The sequence below is a fragment of the Alexandromys fortis genome, unplaced genomic scaffold (genome assembly GCF_014885135.2).
Source record: "Alexandromys fortis isolate MF-2015 unplaced genomic scaffold, M_Fortis_MF-2015_v1.1 scaffold_167, whole genome shotgun sequence".
Classification (NCBI taxonomy): Eukaryota; Metazoa; Chordata; class Mammalia; order Rodentia; family Cricetidae; genus Alexandromys; species Alexandromys fortis.
Window position 1 is genome coordinate 3,705,185 of NW_026068050.1, and position 19,123 is coordinate 3,724,307.

A 19,123-nucleotide genomic window follows, 5' to 3' on the forward strand; every position below is an offset into this window, starting at 1 on the left:
ATATATATATATATATAGAAGTGATAGGTTATATTAATTTATCTATTGAATGTTGAAACAAACATAGTAGTGGTAAAAAATTATTTATTGGTTGAATGATTACTTCATTGATTGATTGAGATAGGGTCTTAGTGTATCCCAGGCTACCTTCAAATGTCCTGTGTGTGTAGCTTAGGTGGTCTCCACTTCCCAAATGCTGATATCATTGGCATTTACCACCACCTCTGACTTTAGTTGACTTCTTCTTGAAAATATTAAAAAAAATTGTTTGTGCTTGTGTTGTTAATGTTGTTTATGTGTGTAGTGTACATGTGCATGTGTGCCTGTACATGTGTCTCTGTCTCATGGAGGCACGAGGTTCAGTTTGGTGTCTTTCCTTGATCACCATACTCCATCTTTGTTTTTTGAGACAGTCTCTTGCTCTGAACCTGCTGCTCATCACTCTGGCTAGTCTGGCAGCCTACCTAATGATGGGCAGGGTTCTACCTGTCTTCAGTTTATCTCCATCCTCCCCCAAAGGGCTGAGGTTACAGACACACACTACAGTGCCTCCGAAGAGCTGAACTTAGATCCTTATGCATACACGGCAGGCACTTTACCAGCCGAGTCATCTCCCCAGCTCTGACACCTTCAAAAATACTATTTATATTGAAACAGTTTTGCAGAATGTAGCAGAGAAAAATAAGAGAAAGGAGAACTTCTTAGTTTCAAGGAGCATTGAAGGTTTGAAAGGGTAATACCTCTTGAATGAAATCATTTTGTGGGTGGTTCTTTCATTTCAAAGGAACTTAATCTCCTTTCATTGAGAATGTGTACATTGGGCATCGTGGAATCCATCAGAGTCTTACTTGTATTGGAGACATTTAAAAATAGTTTGATTTGTCTAAAAGTAATTTGAACTGTTAGATAGTGAAAGAGCTGGTTGAGAATATAGAAGATAAAAATTGACCACATATTAAGTTTTGAGGTGAGTAGCTTTGTGTGTTTTGAAAAATTTCTCTATTAATAAAGGAAAAACAACTTCATCTACTCTTATTATTTCCCTGTTGCTACTCTAGTGTTGGAGTAATGTAAAAAGGTGTCTCTTAGATGAGAAATAATGTTAAACACTCAAAAGTCAAATTGAAAATGCTGTCTATTATTTCTGTTTTCAAAATTGAGATTTTTTTTAGTTTAACCATTTTTGTTTATTTTTTTATTAAAAAGAATCAATCCAGAAAAACTTATTGATGTTCAGAAAAAGCTAGAGTCATTTTTAGCCCAAGATCAAGATTTAAAAGAAAGAGCTCAAAGGGTAAGTCAACTTTGAATCCAGTGTTTTTTTTTAGAATGAGTTTATATAATCAGTGTTGCATGGTCATAGCTAAAAGGTTTAAACAGTGAAATTTTTACTTCTTTAATCCTAAAATTAATTCTTAATTTTTAAAAGTGTTTCTTAAAATTTACCTTAATTTAAAAAAAATATTTCTTAAATTTACCTGTGTTTACTGTTATTAGAGACACAGGGGAAGTTCTAAGATGATTTTTAAGTTTGAAGCAGCCTGGTGTCTAGTATACTTGATAAATTTAACTTATTTTTTCAATGAAATTATTATAAGTTCTCATTGCATTTTCTGGTGGAGAGATTAATATTGTCTTTACTAAGCTGAATTTCTTGGTGGCATAGAATTTTAGCAAATTATCTCCAGCACTGAAATTTGAACCTATTAATATGACTTATTATTCTTGAATAGCTTTTCTGAACTAAAAAAGTCTTAGTGAGAAATTGCCTACACTGACATTTTATTATGATGTACATCTGACATTTTGAAATGTGTGCACATTCTGTAATGGTCAAGTAAGACTAATTAATCTTCAGATCAGTTATTTGTGAGGAGAAATGTTAGGAATTAAAAACCACATGATGCTGAAAACGCTGATAGTGTTGTGATTTACTACATGACTGACAGGTTATTTGTTTATTGGTTCAGAAGATAGAAAATGCTGAAAAGATGTAGTTTCACTGGTTTAAGCATATAGAATATTAGCCATCTAGAAATAGATTAGCACGCTGAAATAGACGATGTGCCTTATTGGTGCCACACATGGTTAAGCAGAATGGCTGTTTGCCCAGCACCATCATGCTATCTGGTTTCAGAAAAATGACTTTCTGGCTTTTGATTAATCTTGATGGAACAAAACCTATAAGCACGTGGTATTATTTCTTGTGAGTGACTGCAGAGGAAATACCTTTGAACCAGCACCATTCATTGTTAATGCCTTTGGAGACAGAAAATGGTTTGTTGGGAGATTAGTTGGGTAGAAAAGATTGGTGTGAATGTAGAGACACAGAAGAAAATATGAAGCTTAAGAAATATGGACAGAAGGATTAAATATACTTTATAAAATTTTTGTATGTGTATTGTATGTATTCTGTGTGTGCATGTGTCCATGTAGGTATGCATACATGTGTATGGGCATATGTGTGGAGGCCAGAGGTCAGTTATGGATGTCTTCTTCAATCATTCTCTAACCTTATTAGTTAGTAAAAAGTCTCTTACTGTACCTGGAGCGATGCATCTGGCTAGGCTTGGACTAACTGGGCTGCATGTTGCAGGGATCCTTCTGTTACTGGCTTCCCAGTGCTGGGATTACAGGCACATTCTGCATGCCAGCCTTTTAATGTGGATGCCGGGCATTCAGACTCCAGTTCTCAAGCTTTGATGGTCAGTACTTTATTGACTGTGCCATCTCCCTAGCCCTTCACAAATTATTGTTAAAGTAAAAGTATTTGCTGAGACGGATTTTATTATCTATTTGTTTCACAAACTGGTAGGGTCAGGATGACATAGCCGTGTCATGAGCATAGCTTTATTTAAAAAAGTAGAAGTAAAAATTTCCAGGATGATGGTAAATTATTTGAAATCACAATATAAAAGGGAAAACTGCCATTCTGTCAAAATTTGACTCACTTATAGTGAAATTTTATTTTATTGAAAAAATTATTTTTTGATTATTACAGTAGTATTATCAAGCATCTGCTATATTTCAGAAGATATTCTGGGTGTTCTATATGGATTTCTCATTGTCATAACACTTAGTTATTACTGTTGTATTTTTGATAGATGAGAAAAATTTCAATTTAGAAAAATGCTGACTTTTGCTCAGTTAATACCATCTAATCAGTACAGATACACTATCTGTATTATTCTATTGCCTGTGTTATTTCATTGCACTTCATTATAATTAAGTAGTGCTAATTAATATTCAGTAGCTTTTTGGGAAGTTGAGGATTTTCTCATTTGAGGTAAGATTTTATGTAGCCCTGGTTGGCCTTGAATTTCCAATGTCTATCTCTACCTCCCAAGTGATGGAATTGCAGGCAGTGCACCACCATGCACAGCTACGTAATATTTTGTATCGTGTTGGAATAAAATGCAAAATCTTTTCTAATATTACAGTTGTAGCAGTTTATTTTTGTGTATGCAAATTAGAGTTTGTTGATCTAGTTTGTATTTTTTTACTACTACTGCATTTTAGTTTTCTATTGGTTTAGGCTAATTCTTAATTTTTTATTTTACAGTGCTTTGTCTCCTACATACGTTCAGTATATCTTATGAAGGATAAAGAAGTATTTAATGTGAGCAAGTTACCTATTACTGAATATGCACTGTAAGTATTGATAGCCGCTGTAACAAAGCTGGAGGGATCGCTCCTAGGGTTTCCTCTAAGAGTCTGCTCTTCACCTTAGAACAGTCTGTTGAAAGTCTGCAGAGAAGTATGTTAGATTAACTCTTGGAAGTTAACCAGTATTTTAGTTCTTATTGTCAGGAAGTTCATATTTATAAGTTTTGTTTATTTTTTCAGTCTTTATCTCTTATGGACACTTTCCGTTACTGTTGCAAGATGTAGTGACTCAGGTTGCTGAATGTATGGAAGGACTAACTGGTTTTGTTGGAATAGTTGTGAGATCACAAAAAACGAAAATAACCTTTTAACTTTTAAACTCCCTCTTTGTTGGAGTCCTATCTATGGGAAATGCATTGACCAAATCTTTTTTTAAATATTTATTTATTTATTTATTTATTTATTTATTTATTTATTATGTATACAATATTCTGTCTGTGTGTATGCCTGAAGGCCAGAAGAGGGCGCCGGACCTCTTTACAGATGGGTGTGAGCCACCATGTGGTTGCTGGGAATTGAACTCAGGACCTTTGGAAGAGCAGGCAATGCTCTTAACCACTGAGCCATCTCTCCAGCCCCCTTGACCAAATCTTTTAAGTACCCTTGAGCTTTATTAAAGCTTAATGTTTATCTTAGGTTTCCAAGATAAAATATGCTTTAGGCAAAGTCTGAATGCTTGGCTTGTTTTCTAGGAATTTGAATGCCTTTACTTCTAAATTGAGTTTAACAAAGAAAATTTAAAAAATATTTTATTTGAGGATTTCATACATGAGAATATTTATATCCTTTCCGTTTTCTCATAACAAAAAATTTGACTTAGGTAAGCTGCTGTTTTCTATTCTGTTAGATTCTGCATTTAATATTACATGATCTGTGAGTTGTAAACCCCCTTTATTAGATATCATTACTATTTTAGTATTGGATGGGAAAAATCCTATGCCACGGAAAACATGCTTTTGTTTCCTTATGCTTATTTACTAGTTCCTAGTTTCATCATTTTTAAATATGATGCAAAGATTTGGGTTTTTAGCTACTGTTGTATTTTATGTGTAGTTCAGCGTGTTTTTTCTGGTTGCTGCAATATTCACAAATGATGGGCATAGGTTTTGCATACTGCAGGGTCATATATATAGCAGCTGTCTTGTTGCATCAAACTAGTAAATGTCCTGTTTGTTGTTGAGGACTTGCTTTTGGTGATGGTTATACAAGGCAAATAGTTATGGTAAGTCTGAGTTATTATAGTTTGACTTTGCTTCTAGTTTATGTTGATACTCAGATGTATAATTTTCTTGAGGTGTAGGTTTTCCTTTAGAAGCCTATGATAACTAAAGCATTTGCCATGTTTATAAGATAGAAGGTTAAAAATATACTAGGGAAATACTTTGAGTGGCCAATGTATGGAGGTCATTTCATTCAATGACAGAATTGCATGTGCATATATACTCTTGTCTTCAAGGAATTCAGGTTTTAGTTTCTGAAAACCATGTCCCTGTACTGCATTATAGAAATCCTCTGGTATATATAAACTCATTGTCTCACCCTTCACATCATGACGGCAGCAATGATAGAAATGACTGCCACAGTTGCCTATTTATTATTTTCACTGTATTGCATGTTTATTAACTTTATCACAACTTTATTAGGTAGGAATTCTCAATCATTACATTTTGCAGATAAGAAAACTTTCTTGAGAGTTGAATATTCTTGAGATTATACAACTACTAAATGACAGAGCTGTGCATTTTGAACCTTAGCTCTGTTTCTGAGTTTGTGATTTTCAGTAATGAACTTTGCGGTTTCTATTATGAATTATATAGGAGAAAACCGTAGATAAAGCTGCCATTTAATTATTTATCTATTTGGAGGCTTTGTCTCACTATGGAGCCTTGGCAGACCCGGAACTGTCCTCTAACTCACAGAGATATGTCTGTCTCAGCTTCCTGAGTACTGGGTTTAATAAGAGTAAAGGGGTATGCTACCACGCCTAGCTTAACCTTTGCTTTTTAAAAGTTGTGTTTCTATCCACATACCATCACTATAATGAAATAAGTACCTTTGTTCTCTTCATTCCTGAAGGTCTCTTGGTCTTGCTGTTGCTCCACGGATAAGATTTCTTCAAAAGATGGAGAAGCAGACCAGCACAGGAGTGGTAAGGAGTCAAGTCACTGAAACAACTGAGCCCAGGGTTCCCTCCCTCAGCAATGACGAAGTAGAAGAATTTCGAGCTTATTTCAGTGAGAAAATGTCCATCCTTCACAAAAGTGGAAAGCAGCTAGAAGAGACAGAATCCAGGTTGGCCAGTGGTGAGAGTGAAGAACAGGACGAAGACACAGAAGATGAAGAAATGGAAGAGCAGCTGGGAAAAGCAGGAGAGCCTCGGACTGAATCCGTTCTCAAAATTGAAGAGGCACAGGAGGATGCCAAGGAAGGTCCTGTGCAGTTCTTAGTCAGAGATGATGATGAGGAAGATGGGCCCGATGCTGATTTCCTCACAGTGAAGCGGCGTGATGTGTTTGGGTTGGATCTTAAAGAGAATCAAGCATTGTCGGTAAGTTTACTCCAAATGGAGTCTTCTCTTGCCTCTTTACTCTGTGCTAATTGTAGCCTTTGCAAAGTCATGACAAGAACAGCTAGGAGGAGCTTAGGGGGAGTGTCTGCGTCGTGTACTCTTCATTTCTGTTTGTGTTTAAATACAGGAAAAGTGTCAAAGAATTCTCATACTCTTCCTAACTTCAAAGCTTGAGGTTGTCAGTCAGTCTTTTTTAATGGTTTTTACTGCCATAGTTTGAAAGTGGTTGTAGTAAAGATTGTGACATGAAGGGCAGTGAGGGTTATTGTCACGATGTGATAATCCTTCACTATGAGTCACCATCCAGCCTCTTGATGGACCATGTTAGTATGAACAGCAGTTGTAATTACATGCATTTTAAAAAAAATTATTATTTTCTTCATATGTAAATCCATTTTTACTTTGATCAGATTCACCCCTTCATTGCTTCATGTCTATGCATGTATAATTATGGCCTCTCTCCATGATATATCTGTGTCTGTGTGTGTGTGTGTGTGAATCTTTCTGTCTATTTATATCTACATCTGTAACACGAATAATAAAAGCCCAGAGATAGATTGGGGTTCAACCTGAAGATTAGAAAAGCAAAGCAGCCACTAGAGAGTTTTTACCTCTATGAAATCTTCAGACTGAACGAGAGCGAGTTCCTGTCTCATCCTGCCTTATATTCCTCTCTAGTGCTAGTATTAAAGGCATGCACCACCACCTCCAGGCCTCTATGGCTAACTAGTGTGGCTGCTGGAATTAACGGTTTGTGTCACCTCTGCCTGGCCCGTATGGCTGACTAGTGTGGTTGTTTTGTGTTCTGATCTTCAGGCAAGCTTTATTAAAATACAAATGAAATATCACTACATGCACCTGTGTCTATATCTATCTCCATATCATCTGTTTCCTCCTTCTTATATATAACCGACCAAATCATTTGGAGTTTCCGGCATGCTTGTGGGTGTAGATCTGTCCTCTAGAGCAAAGGCTACCTACCTGGGACCTTACCACTGAAGGAAGCTGTTTTCTCTCTCCAAGAGCTGTTGGCTATTAGTATTTCATCTTTCTGAATATGAAATGAATTCATTTGTTTAAAGGTTACCTATTTTATGCGCACGAGTGTTTTGCCTGCATGTGTGTTAGCATTTTATGTATGTGGTATTTGTGGAAGCCAGAAGAACTTGGAACTGGAGTCAGGGATGGTCGTTAGCCATTAGTTGGTTGCTGGAAACTGAACTTGGGTTCTCTGTGAGGATAACAAGTGTTCTTAGCCACTGATTCTCTAGTCCCATGAAATTACCTACCTACCTATCATCTACCTGTCTTTTTATTTTATGTGCATTAGTGTTTTGCCTGCATGCATGTCTATATCAGGGCGTTAGATCCCTTGGAACTGGAGTTGCAGACAGTTGTGAGCTACCATTGAACCTGGGTCCCTGGAAGACCATCCAGTGCTCATAATCACTGAGCCTTCTCCCCAGTCCATGAAACTTATTTTTAATGAGATACTTGATTTTGAGAACCAAGTTAGTATCTTAAGTAGAAATTTCTCATTACTTTTGGTGAGCTCCTGAAAGAATTGAGTGAGAAATTCAGCCTGACTCTTACTCATTGTAGGTAGAGTGTTTCTAAAAATCACAAGTTATAGCTAGTACCTGATTTTGAACCAGGAAACTTTGGAAAGTGTTTCCTAAAGTAACTAGAGATACAAAGTGGCTGATAGGCTTATTGAGACTGACTATTGAGAGGGATGGTTTATAAAAAGCATGTCATTTATTTCCTGAATATCCTGTGAAGTAGGTGCTGATTATATAGTGTGGAGCAAAATCCCATACTGACCTCTTCTGCTTTAAATTAAGCCATTTAAAGTCTGTGATTACTTTAAGTAAATGAAATAAGAATAAGGCATTGGATTTTATTCTAATCTATTAAGACAGTGTGATGATTGATGTTGATTGTCAGCTTGACTGGATTGAGAGTCATCAGAAAGATTTGTACAGCGCACTGTCTATAAAACACCTTTCTAAAAAGGTAAATTTATGTAATAGATAGTAAAGAAATCTCTTATGAACTACATTTTGGCTTGAAAAAAAAAAGGTTTTAATAATTTTAACAATCCAGAGTGAAACTGTTCATCATTAAAACATTGCTTCATCCCCTTTGTATTAAGTTACTGCATTCTGTTCCTAACCTCTGATTTAACTTTTGTAGTTTTCATGATGACGTGTAGATAGAACCATAGAGTTTGTAGGATCGTGTGTGTACTTGCTTTTGCTGTAGTCACCAGTCCCTTGTTCCATTTAGTTGCTGAGCTCTACTTCATAGTATGAGGATTTGCAAGATGTTTATCAGCAGGCATTGTTCACAATTTTTGGTAATTATGACAAAAGCTATGTTTGCACAACCTTTTTTCATTTCTTTGGAATGTATGTAAACTAGTGGGGTAGATACATGTCAGGACGTAAGGCAAGTAAGTTTGTGTTTTTCTTGGAGAGAAGCTCTACAGTTACTTACCAAATGGGTTTGTTTGAACACTTGTGAGTCTTTAAAACTCTCAATATTGCTTGTTTTTAAATTCAGCTACATAGCCAAGTCTATTAAATTTTTATGGTGTTTCCCGTGTGACGACTAATGGTGAATGTCCTCTCACCCTATATTTGCTGTCTTTATGTTTTTTGTGGTAAAATATCTATCTTTTGCTTTTTAAGAAATTGTATTGCTTATTTGACTGGGTTGTTTATGTATTTTAGATACATATCCCTCATTAGATGTGTTTTGCTAGTATTTTCTTTCAGTTATGTCTCACAAAGAGCAGAAGTGTTAAAGTTTGAAGTGTTTATTATCTTTTATAACTTATAAGTATCATAAGTTAAGTTTGTGGTCAATAGAATGTTATGAAAATCTTGTACTATATTTTCTTTCAGAACTCTTAGAGATTTAGCCTTTTATTAAGAACTAAAATTTGTTTCAGCTTAGTTTTTGTGAATGGGTCTAAGTCAGGGGCCAACTTAAACTTTTTGGTTCTTGTTTATTGGTATTCAATAGATTCCTTACCTTTCATAGGAAAGATGATGCCTTTTTTCCATTGAATTACCTTGACTCCTTGTTGAAATCAGTTGAAAGACACTGGGTGTGTGTATGTGTTGTGATTTCTTCTGTGTTTTATTTTGACTAATGACATCTGTCATGATTGTAGTAGCTTTATGGTAAACTTGAAATCAAATTACTTTCTGTTTTTCAATTTGGTATCCTTTTCTCCACTATACATTGTAGATGGATGTTTTTTGTCATGCCTGGTCCCACAGCCATTCAGTCTCAAATAAATACACAGAGGCTTTCTGGCCTATTGTTCAAGCTATCTATTGTTACTAACTACCTCTTACAACTTAAATTGACCCATAATTCTTACCTATGTGTAGCAATGTAGCTTGGTACCTTTTCTCAGTAAGGCATTCTCTCTTGCTTCCTTTGCCTCTGGATGACTACTGTGTGTCTGCCTTTTCTCTTCTCAGAATTCTCCTAGTCTGGTTGCCCCACCTATACTTTCTGCCTGGCTATTGACTAATCAGTATTGCACCAATATGAGTGACAAATCTTTACAGTGTACAAGAGCATTAATCCATAACAATACACGTTGGCTTTTTTGGTGCCATTACATTTTCATAGGTTTTAAAATTAGCTATTTGATTTGTACACAAAGCCTGCTGGTGTCTTCATTAACACTGCATTGAGGTTTTAAATCTGTTTGGAGCCAATTGACACCTCAATTCCGAGTCTTTTGATTCTATGAATATGATAATCTTCTCTTATTTTTTTTTTTAGGTCCCCTTACTACCTTTCATCATTGCTTACACATACCACACACTTATTTTGTTAGATTAGTCTTTTATTATTTGGTATTTTTTTTTCTGTACTATTTTGCATGAAACTTAAAAAATTTCAGTTTGTAATTTTTTTCTGGCCACCATACAGAAATACAATTTGGTTTTGTGTATCAGTTATTTTAAACTGACCTATTCTGGTGACATTTTTTTCCTTGGTAGTTCTTTGAAGTCTTCTTTGTAATCACCTTTATTTGTGAACACCAAAATAATAACAATTTTTACCTTCAGTACATCTTTTGTTTCATTTTCTTGCCTGATTGTAATTGATTAGGCCCTTAAGAATGGGAGAGTTAAGGATAGATACCAAAATGTTATTCTTGATCTCAGATGAGAGAAACATTCAGATTTTACCCTGGTATCTGATCTTAGCTTCCAATTGTTTTGTTTTATGGGCAAGTTCCATTTGAGTCCTAGTCCAGTAATAATTTTTTTTTTACCATAAATGGATGATAGATTTTGTCGTGTTTTTTTTTTTTTTGTAATTATCAAGGTGATCACTCTCGTCTGTTGATAACAATATATTGACTGATTTCTACCCTAGTATTAACTCAGTTTAAACCTGTGGAAAAGCCTTCATGTAAGCATGGTTCTTTTCCTTTGTTAGAGTGCTGGATTCTAGTTAATAATAGATATTTTGTTAGGGACCTTTGTTTCTGTTGTCACAAAGAAAATTTATTTTCTTTCTTCACCTGTCTAAATACTATATGTTTTAAAGGTTTTGTTTTATTTTGTCAAATAATCCGACAGAATAGTCATGTTGATCATGGTCACGCTCTCCCTGTCGTTGTCATTGTCTGCCACTATTGCATAGTAACAGATTGTTTGAATTCCTTTTTAGGTTTACTTGTAGAAAATTGGCATTTTGAAGCTGTATAAGAATTATTTGGTTGAAAGATATTATTGAATTTTTGTAACCAGGAGCATAAATGATTTACTATTAATAATTCGAAATGATAGAGCAGGCCCAGCTTTGTGATTTAGGTAATAGGTAATAGTTTATGGTTTCTAATTATGATCTAAAATTCTGCTTCTATCATACTGTAAAATGCAAGCTTTTCGTCGCCAGGTATGGCCCCCTCTTTACTCTGGGCCAGAATAGTATACATACGTGCACATGGGTGTGTGGGTGCCCATGGAGGCCAGAAGAGGCCGTTGGTTCCCCTGGAACTGGAATAACAGGTGGTTTTGAGTTACATTGTGAGTGCTGGGTCTAAGCTTGGAGCCTCTGGAAGAACAAGTCTTAACTACTGACACATTTGTCAAGTCCCTAAAACACTTAACATTTTAAGCTATGATTTTGAAATATTATGGCATCTTTATCAGACATGACAAGCATGTTGGGGCCATTGATGAGGCACTAATCAAGGCAATTTTTTTCTATTCCTTCATGTTGCTTAATATATACAAATAGGGATTGAAATGAATGATTGTTCAGCTGAAATAGAAGTAGTTGACTTTCCCCCTCCTTTACTTTGTCCTTGAATTTTTAAAATGAGCATTTTGGGGGTTCATGTTAATATGTTTTTGATTCTTTATCATCTTTTGAAGGCAGTTGGTTTTGAATGTGTCTTAAGCTGTGCAGTTTTAATCAACTTTTCATTTTATCTGTTACAATTTTTAAAGATTTTACTTCTGTATTCCAGTCATTACTTAGTGGAAATTGCCTTTTTTTTTTTTTTTTTTTGGTTTCTGGGATATAGAATAGGAAATAATATTATTGCTTAAATGTCTAAGTGATCATATTCCCCGTGGGAGATTGAGTGCTTTTGTAGACAGTTACTTTTGTTCAAGTATGATTGTAGAATTTTGTTTGTAGATACCATACCAGACATGTTAAAGATTGGTTTCATTACTTATAGTCTAAACTTTTCAATTTTTTATTTCTTCTGTCTCCTTGGGGAAAAAAGGTATATTTGCCAAACTAATTGAAGTTTGGAGACAGTGGAAATAGATAGGAATGCAGAAAACATGGAATTTGTCTAGTGATCATATCACGGATACTATAACAATAGTTATTTGGTATTGTATGCCAAATACCTTTGTTATAAACTCTCATTTTTAATGATGTATTTTTTTTTTTTTTGAAATGGGGTTTTGTTGTATAGACTTGATTTGAAGTCCTGGGCTCAAGGAATCACCCTGTTTCAACCATAACTACCACATCTAGCAAGTTCTCTTTTTAAACCATGACAAGTAGATGTTGTTATCTAAATTTTCACAAAGGCAGGAATAAAAATCAAAACAAAAGGAAAACTTGTAAATGACACGCAGAAGGTCACAGGGAAAGAGAGAAGAGAGTGTCCCGTAGACGTGGCTGCAGGCTGATGGGCTCCTACTGACTGAAGAGTCAGCTGGAGTTGCTGAGCACTGAGCTTCTTGAATCCTGCTCTTCTGCCCCAGGATCCAGGTCACAAATGTACACTGCTGCTCTTGGCATCTATGGAGATTCTGGGGTTTTGAACTTAGGTTCCCATACTTGTTGGTACTTTACCCGCTGAGCTGCTTCCCTAGCCTTCTCTGCGGTGCCTTTCACCAGATATATATACCAGTGCTAGTTGAGGCCATTTTCTTTCCTTTTTTAAAAAATTACTTTTACTTTTATTATTTTTTTTTCTATTTTATGTGCATTAGTATTTTACCTGCATGTATCTCTGTGTGATCTCCTGGAGAAGGATTTATAGGCAATTGTGAAATGCCATGTGGGTGCTGGGAATTGAACCTATGTAGGCGTATTTAAGGAGGTCCACAAGAACCCAGAAAAAAACGATAAAAGTATTTATTTATTTGTTTGTTTGCTTATTTTGGGAAAAAGCTCACAATAGCGTCGCTATCCTCTGTGGTTACTGGAAGCTGCAAACTGAACTCTGACTACTGGCCAAGAGAGAGCTTGCATGTTTTCTGTCTGCACTTATAGTACCTCAAACCACACCCTAAATGGGCCAGCACGCAAATGGCTATTGGCTGAATGAATTCCCACAACAAACCTAGGTCCTCCGGAAGAACAACCAGTGTTCCTAAGCACTGGGTTATCTCTCCAGCTCCCTGAGGTCATTTACTTAAATGATCTCTCGTGTCTTTTGTTGGACTTTGTTTCGTCCCTAGTATCAAAAAGGGGGAAAAGGTGAGTGTGGTTTTCTTCCTTTTCTTCAGCATATGAGTTGAACCATCTATCATTTAGTTTTCAAAAATGAATTTATTCTTTATTTACCTTTTTTTCTATTTTTTACATTTTTAAGCCAAGAATGTTTTCTTTTCAACGGAAAAACATTTAATCTCTACAGATCATGATCATATCTGAGCATCTCCCCTTGCCTCCCAAAAAGCTGTTGCCATTTTTGTCTCCCCTACCCCCTTCTTTTAGCCTTGCCTGCTGCCTGTTAGAACAGAGGCGACAGACAGTGTTGATATACTGTTGGGAATAGACTCTACTGTTTTTTATTTGTTATAATAAATGCTTGGAAACAATACTGTTTTCCTAAGCTCTGATAATGTGGTAGGAATTATTATGCTCCCTAAATTAAGCTTCAGAAGCACATGTGTTAGTACAGTGGCACTGTGATGGGCCTGGAGCATAGGAAGAAATTCTTACAAATTAGATGTCTGTGAGATAGAAGTCATTTACTATAACTTTATTTGTTCAAGTCCAGCCAAAGTTAAGTCTATTCATGTGGTGTCTTTCCTGCCTCTTCACGAATTAATTACTAGGGTTTGTGAATCACTTCTCAGTGACAGTCACTTTAAGACCTTCTTAAGATTGCTTTCTAGAGTAAAATAGCTTATTTCCTATTACGGCTTCTGGGTGATCATGATTAGAATAATTATTCTACCTGATACATTATATTAGCTGACATTTGTCACGAGGACAAGAGAACAAGAGTATTTTCTACTTTGGTGTGGTACTAATTTTGAAGGATATATGAATGTAAAAATGTTTGTAGGAAATGGTTGGATATTCCAAGAATACTTAGCAAAAAAAGCCAGGTGTAGCTGCCAAGCTGTAGTACACTCCTGATTTTGAAGAGTGTTATTTTCTTTAGATCTTTCTGAATTGCCATCATTCTGATAATCTTACTCAAATAGAACTTTGAAAATCAAAGTGTAAAATTTAAACTATCTCTACTCCCAACTAAAAAATTTTGAGGCACCTTTCTCTCTTCCATATGAAAGGAAAGAAGAGGTATTTTATTGCCCAGAATATGTTCTCAGAATTTTTGGAGCCAACTCATCTAGTTTTTACCCTATCTACTAGAATCATTGTAGCTATCTAGATTTATATTGTGTTAACCACACAGTTAACTGATTATACTAGTTTGCCTTTTTTTCCTGCCCATGCTTCCCTTTTATTAATTAACCCTATTTTATGACAGACAGTGCAGATGCATCTAGCTTTTCTTATTTCTTTATGAAGAAAGATAATGTTTGTAAGTTGTTAGAACTAAGAGGCTCCCCTACTTGGAAGCTCACAGTTTAGCCTACTGTAGTTTTTGGTAAGTTGCTGGACAGTTGTTCCCCAGATGATAAGGCGTATTTGTACACTGTGTGAAGATGTGCTGCTGTGACTGGTGTAATGAAAGACAGAATGGCAATAACTAGGCAAGAGAGAATAGATGGGACTTCAGGACAGAGAAAGAGGAAGTCAGAGGGGTGAGTCTAGGTTCCAGAAGACATCAGTAGCATGAGGAACAAGTCGGACATATGAAATAGAGGAAAGGTAACTGAGCCATGTGATAGAACATAGATTAATAGGAACAAGCCATATAAGAGCTAGTTAGAAAAAAGCCTAAGCGAAGGCCAAGCTTTTATAATTAATAAGCCTCTGTGTCATTATTTGTGGGCTGGGAGTCCCAACTGTTACGTTTGGTGCTCAACGTGAGGGCATGTAAATCCATATAGGGCCTGAGAAAGTTTAAAAAAAAGAAGAAGAAAAGAAAAAAAAATGTTCTGAGGGCTTGCATGGGGTTTATGAGCGGGTGGTGTGCCACTGGAGACTAAGTAGGACCACCCAGCAAAGCCAGAGCAGATAGACTGGCTCCAGGCATGGGGCTCAGCTCTCACTGACCAGAAGGGGGCAGAGCCAGTCACCAGGCCGAGATGCTTTGGAGGACCTAGCTGCTTAGCGGTTTAAGGTTTGGCTCATGTGATCAGAGAAGGCTGCAGACATACAAAAAGTCAGGTCCAGAGTGAGAAAACCTCTAAACAGATATAGTATGCTTTAAAATGTACTTAGATGCTGAAGAAAGAAAAAATAGACTAGGCAGTCATAAAAAAGTTTAAAAATAATAAAGTTTAAAGAGAGAGTAAAGTAATACAAGAGGAAAACGGCCACATAAAGATGGGCAGCACACAGGGTGTCTGGATCTTGTACAGTGCTTGTTACCTTTAAATTTGTTAAAGCTAATTTTATTTATGAGTTAATGCACATTTGAATTGTCTTAATGCACTTGGCATTTATAAATAATACTATTGGAAGTTTATTGATTTGTGGAATTTTTCTAGCTGATATCATGCCTATCAGCCTTCTATGTCTCCTGGTCTTTTCTGGGCATATGGCACTGTATACTGTATACACTACTTCAGAGAATGATAAACACATACATGCAAAGTAAGATTGAAGCAACATTTGCATGATAACTTTGGATATGGTGGAATAAACTTCTAATAGAGTGGACCTTTAGCAGATAGGGTGCAATTTTGTATGAAATGCAAAACTTAAGTACTTTAGAATGAGCAAAAATAAGCAAAATTTTCAAGAAAGAGAGCTGAAGAGTTAAGAGTACTGTTTTGTCTTCCAGAGGATCCTTAATTGCACTCCTAGTACCCACATGGTGGCTTATAGCTGTTTGTGAGTCCAGGCCCAGGGTGCCTTATGCCCTCTTGTGGCCTCTGAGGGCACTATGTTGCATGCACGTACATACTGGAAAAACACCCATACACATGAAAAAAAAAAAGCATAGCGTAGAGTAAGATTTCCTGTGTTACTAGCTTAGTCCTGAGAATGAGCCATAATAATCATTAGAGACAAACTCCTGTAGAGGTTTGAATTTCTTCCTGATTTATAAATTTGTTTTAAAATTCACTTACTTTTTTGGTTGTTGTTTTGAGGAAAGGGGCAGTGAACAAGGTTGATAGGGAATGAGTCAGACTTCTGGAAGAGCCACAGACCGTGGAAAGTTCCACGTCATGATAAGGGAATTTTAACTTTGTTTGGTCAGCAAATGATAGAGAAACTGATTAAAAAATCAGAAGACATACAAAAGCATTGAGAATCTGTGATACATAATTAATTACTTTGGCCTAATTGGTGTTGGAGAACACCATAGCTAGCAACTGCAGAATGCTTATTTCTTGGTTTGTATGATGTATTTCTAATGCTGTGTGTACTTGATCATATACCTGATCTTATCCAAAGAGTTAAGGAGTGGTACACTGGGTCATTAAACATTTCAAAGCATTTTAAGGGTTGAATGTATTAACAGTGTGTACTCCAATTACAGCTGAATAGAAATAGAAATCAATAGGACATGTTCAGAAACATAAAATATTAGGGAATTGTGTCTGTTTAAAGTTTTCAAACAGTGGCATTGCAAATTATTTGCTTTTGGCCCCTCAGCTATTATATTAATGAAGGTGATCATTGCTTAATACCAATGACATACTGATGAGGAATAGAATGGGTTGCGTATGGGTTATTGAAATTAATGTCTAGATATTTTGAAGACTAGAATAGTGCTAACAGTAAAAATTTTCATTATGTACTATATGTCAAATATTGATTTATTATACTTGTGTGACTTTTTTCTGAGGAGACAGGAACAAACGTCTATCCATCCCAGATTGGGTACTGTTGCTAGATTAAAGTTTTTGGTGAGCCAGTGACTCCTGGCTCCTTACAGGAGGATGGTTGATCCCTGTGTATGTGAACCATTGAACAGTCTCACACCAACATAGGTGACAATCTTCCATCAGCTGTATAGATCGAGTCCTCCCTTAGGTTAACCTTCTACCTTTGATAGATATTCTAGCACCGCCAGAGACAACATACAGCTGGGAAGAGAGTGGCTATAATCTCAGGTGAGGTGATTTAGTGACCTTTTCTGTTCTCCTATGGGAGAGAGAGAGAGAGAGAGAGAGAGAGAGAGAGAGAGAGAGAGAGAGAGAGAAAGAGAGAGAGGTCTGCAACCACAGCTGCTTTGAACAATGTTCCCACAGTGTCTCTATACTGATGGGATTATTAAAAGGATAAAACATTGCTATGGTATTTAATTCATGTGCTTCAGTTTACTGAAAAAACTGTATTTTATAAGGTAAAAATTTAAAGTGTTTTTGGTAAGGGTAATAGACTGACTTTTTTGTTCTTCAAAAAGTGAATATTTAAATTTTCTATTACTTTGTATGATTGCTTGGCTTTCTCTCCCTAATGATAGCACTCCTGCAGGGAAGCTCTAAATTCCAGTAAATAGAGCACATGCAAGACATTGTAAAGTAAATTCAACGAATCGTGTTTAATGTTTAAGATTTTGTTCATAAAGTTTATTTTTTGCAAATGATTTCATATCAGAACTTAAGTATTTAACCATTTAAAGAGTACAGCATTTCAACTAGTTTTATTTTAATGAAACAATTTGCTCTTGAAAGATTATTATTGTAACCATTTATAATTTTATAGAATGTTTTATTGGTAAGCGAATAAGGCAAAGCAAATATTTGAGCAATGTGTTTTTTAAATTTTTTATTTTTATTTATTTTTTATTTTTCCATTCAAAAATTTACACTTCCTCCCCTCCTCCCATTCCCTTCCCGCTTCCCCACTCACCCTCCTCCCTCCCCCTCCCTACTTAAGAGAGGGCTGTTTCTGTAGAACTTTTCAGCTCTTCATTTACTATGGTGAACAATTCTGTAAATACTGTATAAAATGATTTCTGTCTTAGGCTTGTACTTTCTTATTAAAAGATTGATTATAGAGTCCAGTTATGATTGAATCTAACATTTTCAAAATCTGTATCAAGTACAGCTGTTTCTTTGAAAGTTGCAGTTGATGAGAAGCCATATTTAGATTCTGTTATGAAGGAGTCAGTTATTATTTTTTTTGTGGGGGGGGGACAGTCAGGAAAGCTAATGTCAGAGAGCTTTTGTTCTAGTAGTTTTAGGAATGAATGATGCCATAGTAGCTTGCAGGTGTGGTTCAAGCTGAAAGTCACCAAGTAGCTTACATTATTAAAGGTTTCTTTCCAAATGTATTAATACAAAACCAATGGCAAATGTGAAACCCAAGGTTTCTATTAATTTGCGAAAACATATTGAGCTACAACTGTTGAGATAGCCCAGTAGGTAAGGTGCTTCCCACTCAGCTCCGTGACTTGAGTTTGATCCCTAAAGCCCCGTGAAGGAAGGAGAGGCTGACTCCTGAGTGTTGTCCTGTGGCTTTCGTGTGCATGTCTTGGCACACGCATCACGTCCATAATGGAATTATAATGTAATAAAATCCCTTTTTAAAATTGATAGTTTTAAAAAAGACATTATTTTATATGTATGTTTGTTCCCATCTTCTGCAGAAGAAAGCCTCTCTGATGTTGATTAAGACACTGATCCATGAGCACAGCAGAATGTCATTAGGAATCATTTTATTGCTGCATTCCTTTAGCAGAACAGTAGTATTTGATTTCCCCTTAGGTACGTGGCTATCTAGTTTCAGGTTCTTGGTCACTCAAGCAGTGTTGGGGAAATGGGTTCCATCTCATGTAGTGGGCCTTAATGGTTGGTTAGTCCTGCAAGCTTTGTGCTTCTGTTTCTCTAGTGCATCTTACATGAACATCATCATTGTAGATCTAAGGGTTTGGAGCTAGGTTAGTATTTACCGTTCTCCGTTGGTAGCCCACACAGTACCTTCTTTCTAGTGCCATAAACACCAGTTAGTAGGGGTGAAGGCTCTATGTAGGCACCAGCTTGACTTCTTCATTTTCAGTGAGTTTTGTAGGTGTTGTCTTCAGCATTATGGCCTTTACCATCATTTTGTGAGGAA

General features: G+C 36.1%; 1 protein-coding gene across 2 annotated transcripts in view; it reads left to right on the top strand.

Moving 5' to 3' along the window:
- Ddx10 (DEAD-box helicase 10) overlaps window positions 1-19,123 on the top strand; it is a 164,205-nt gene that overhangs the window by 29,518 nt on the left and 115,564 nt on the right. For both annotated transcript variants that reach the window (XM_050119479.1, XM_050119480.1), the window contains exons 11-13: window positions 1,207-1,294; window positions 3,563-3,651; window positions 5,743-6,214. In XM_050119479.1, the coding sequence (XP_049975436.1) occupies window positions 1,207-1,294; window positions 3,563-3,651; window positions 5,743-6,214 (649 nt within the window). The remainder of the gene's footprint in view (window positions 1-1,206; window positions 1,295-3,562; window positions 3,652-5,742; window positions 6,215-19,123) is intronic.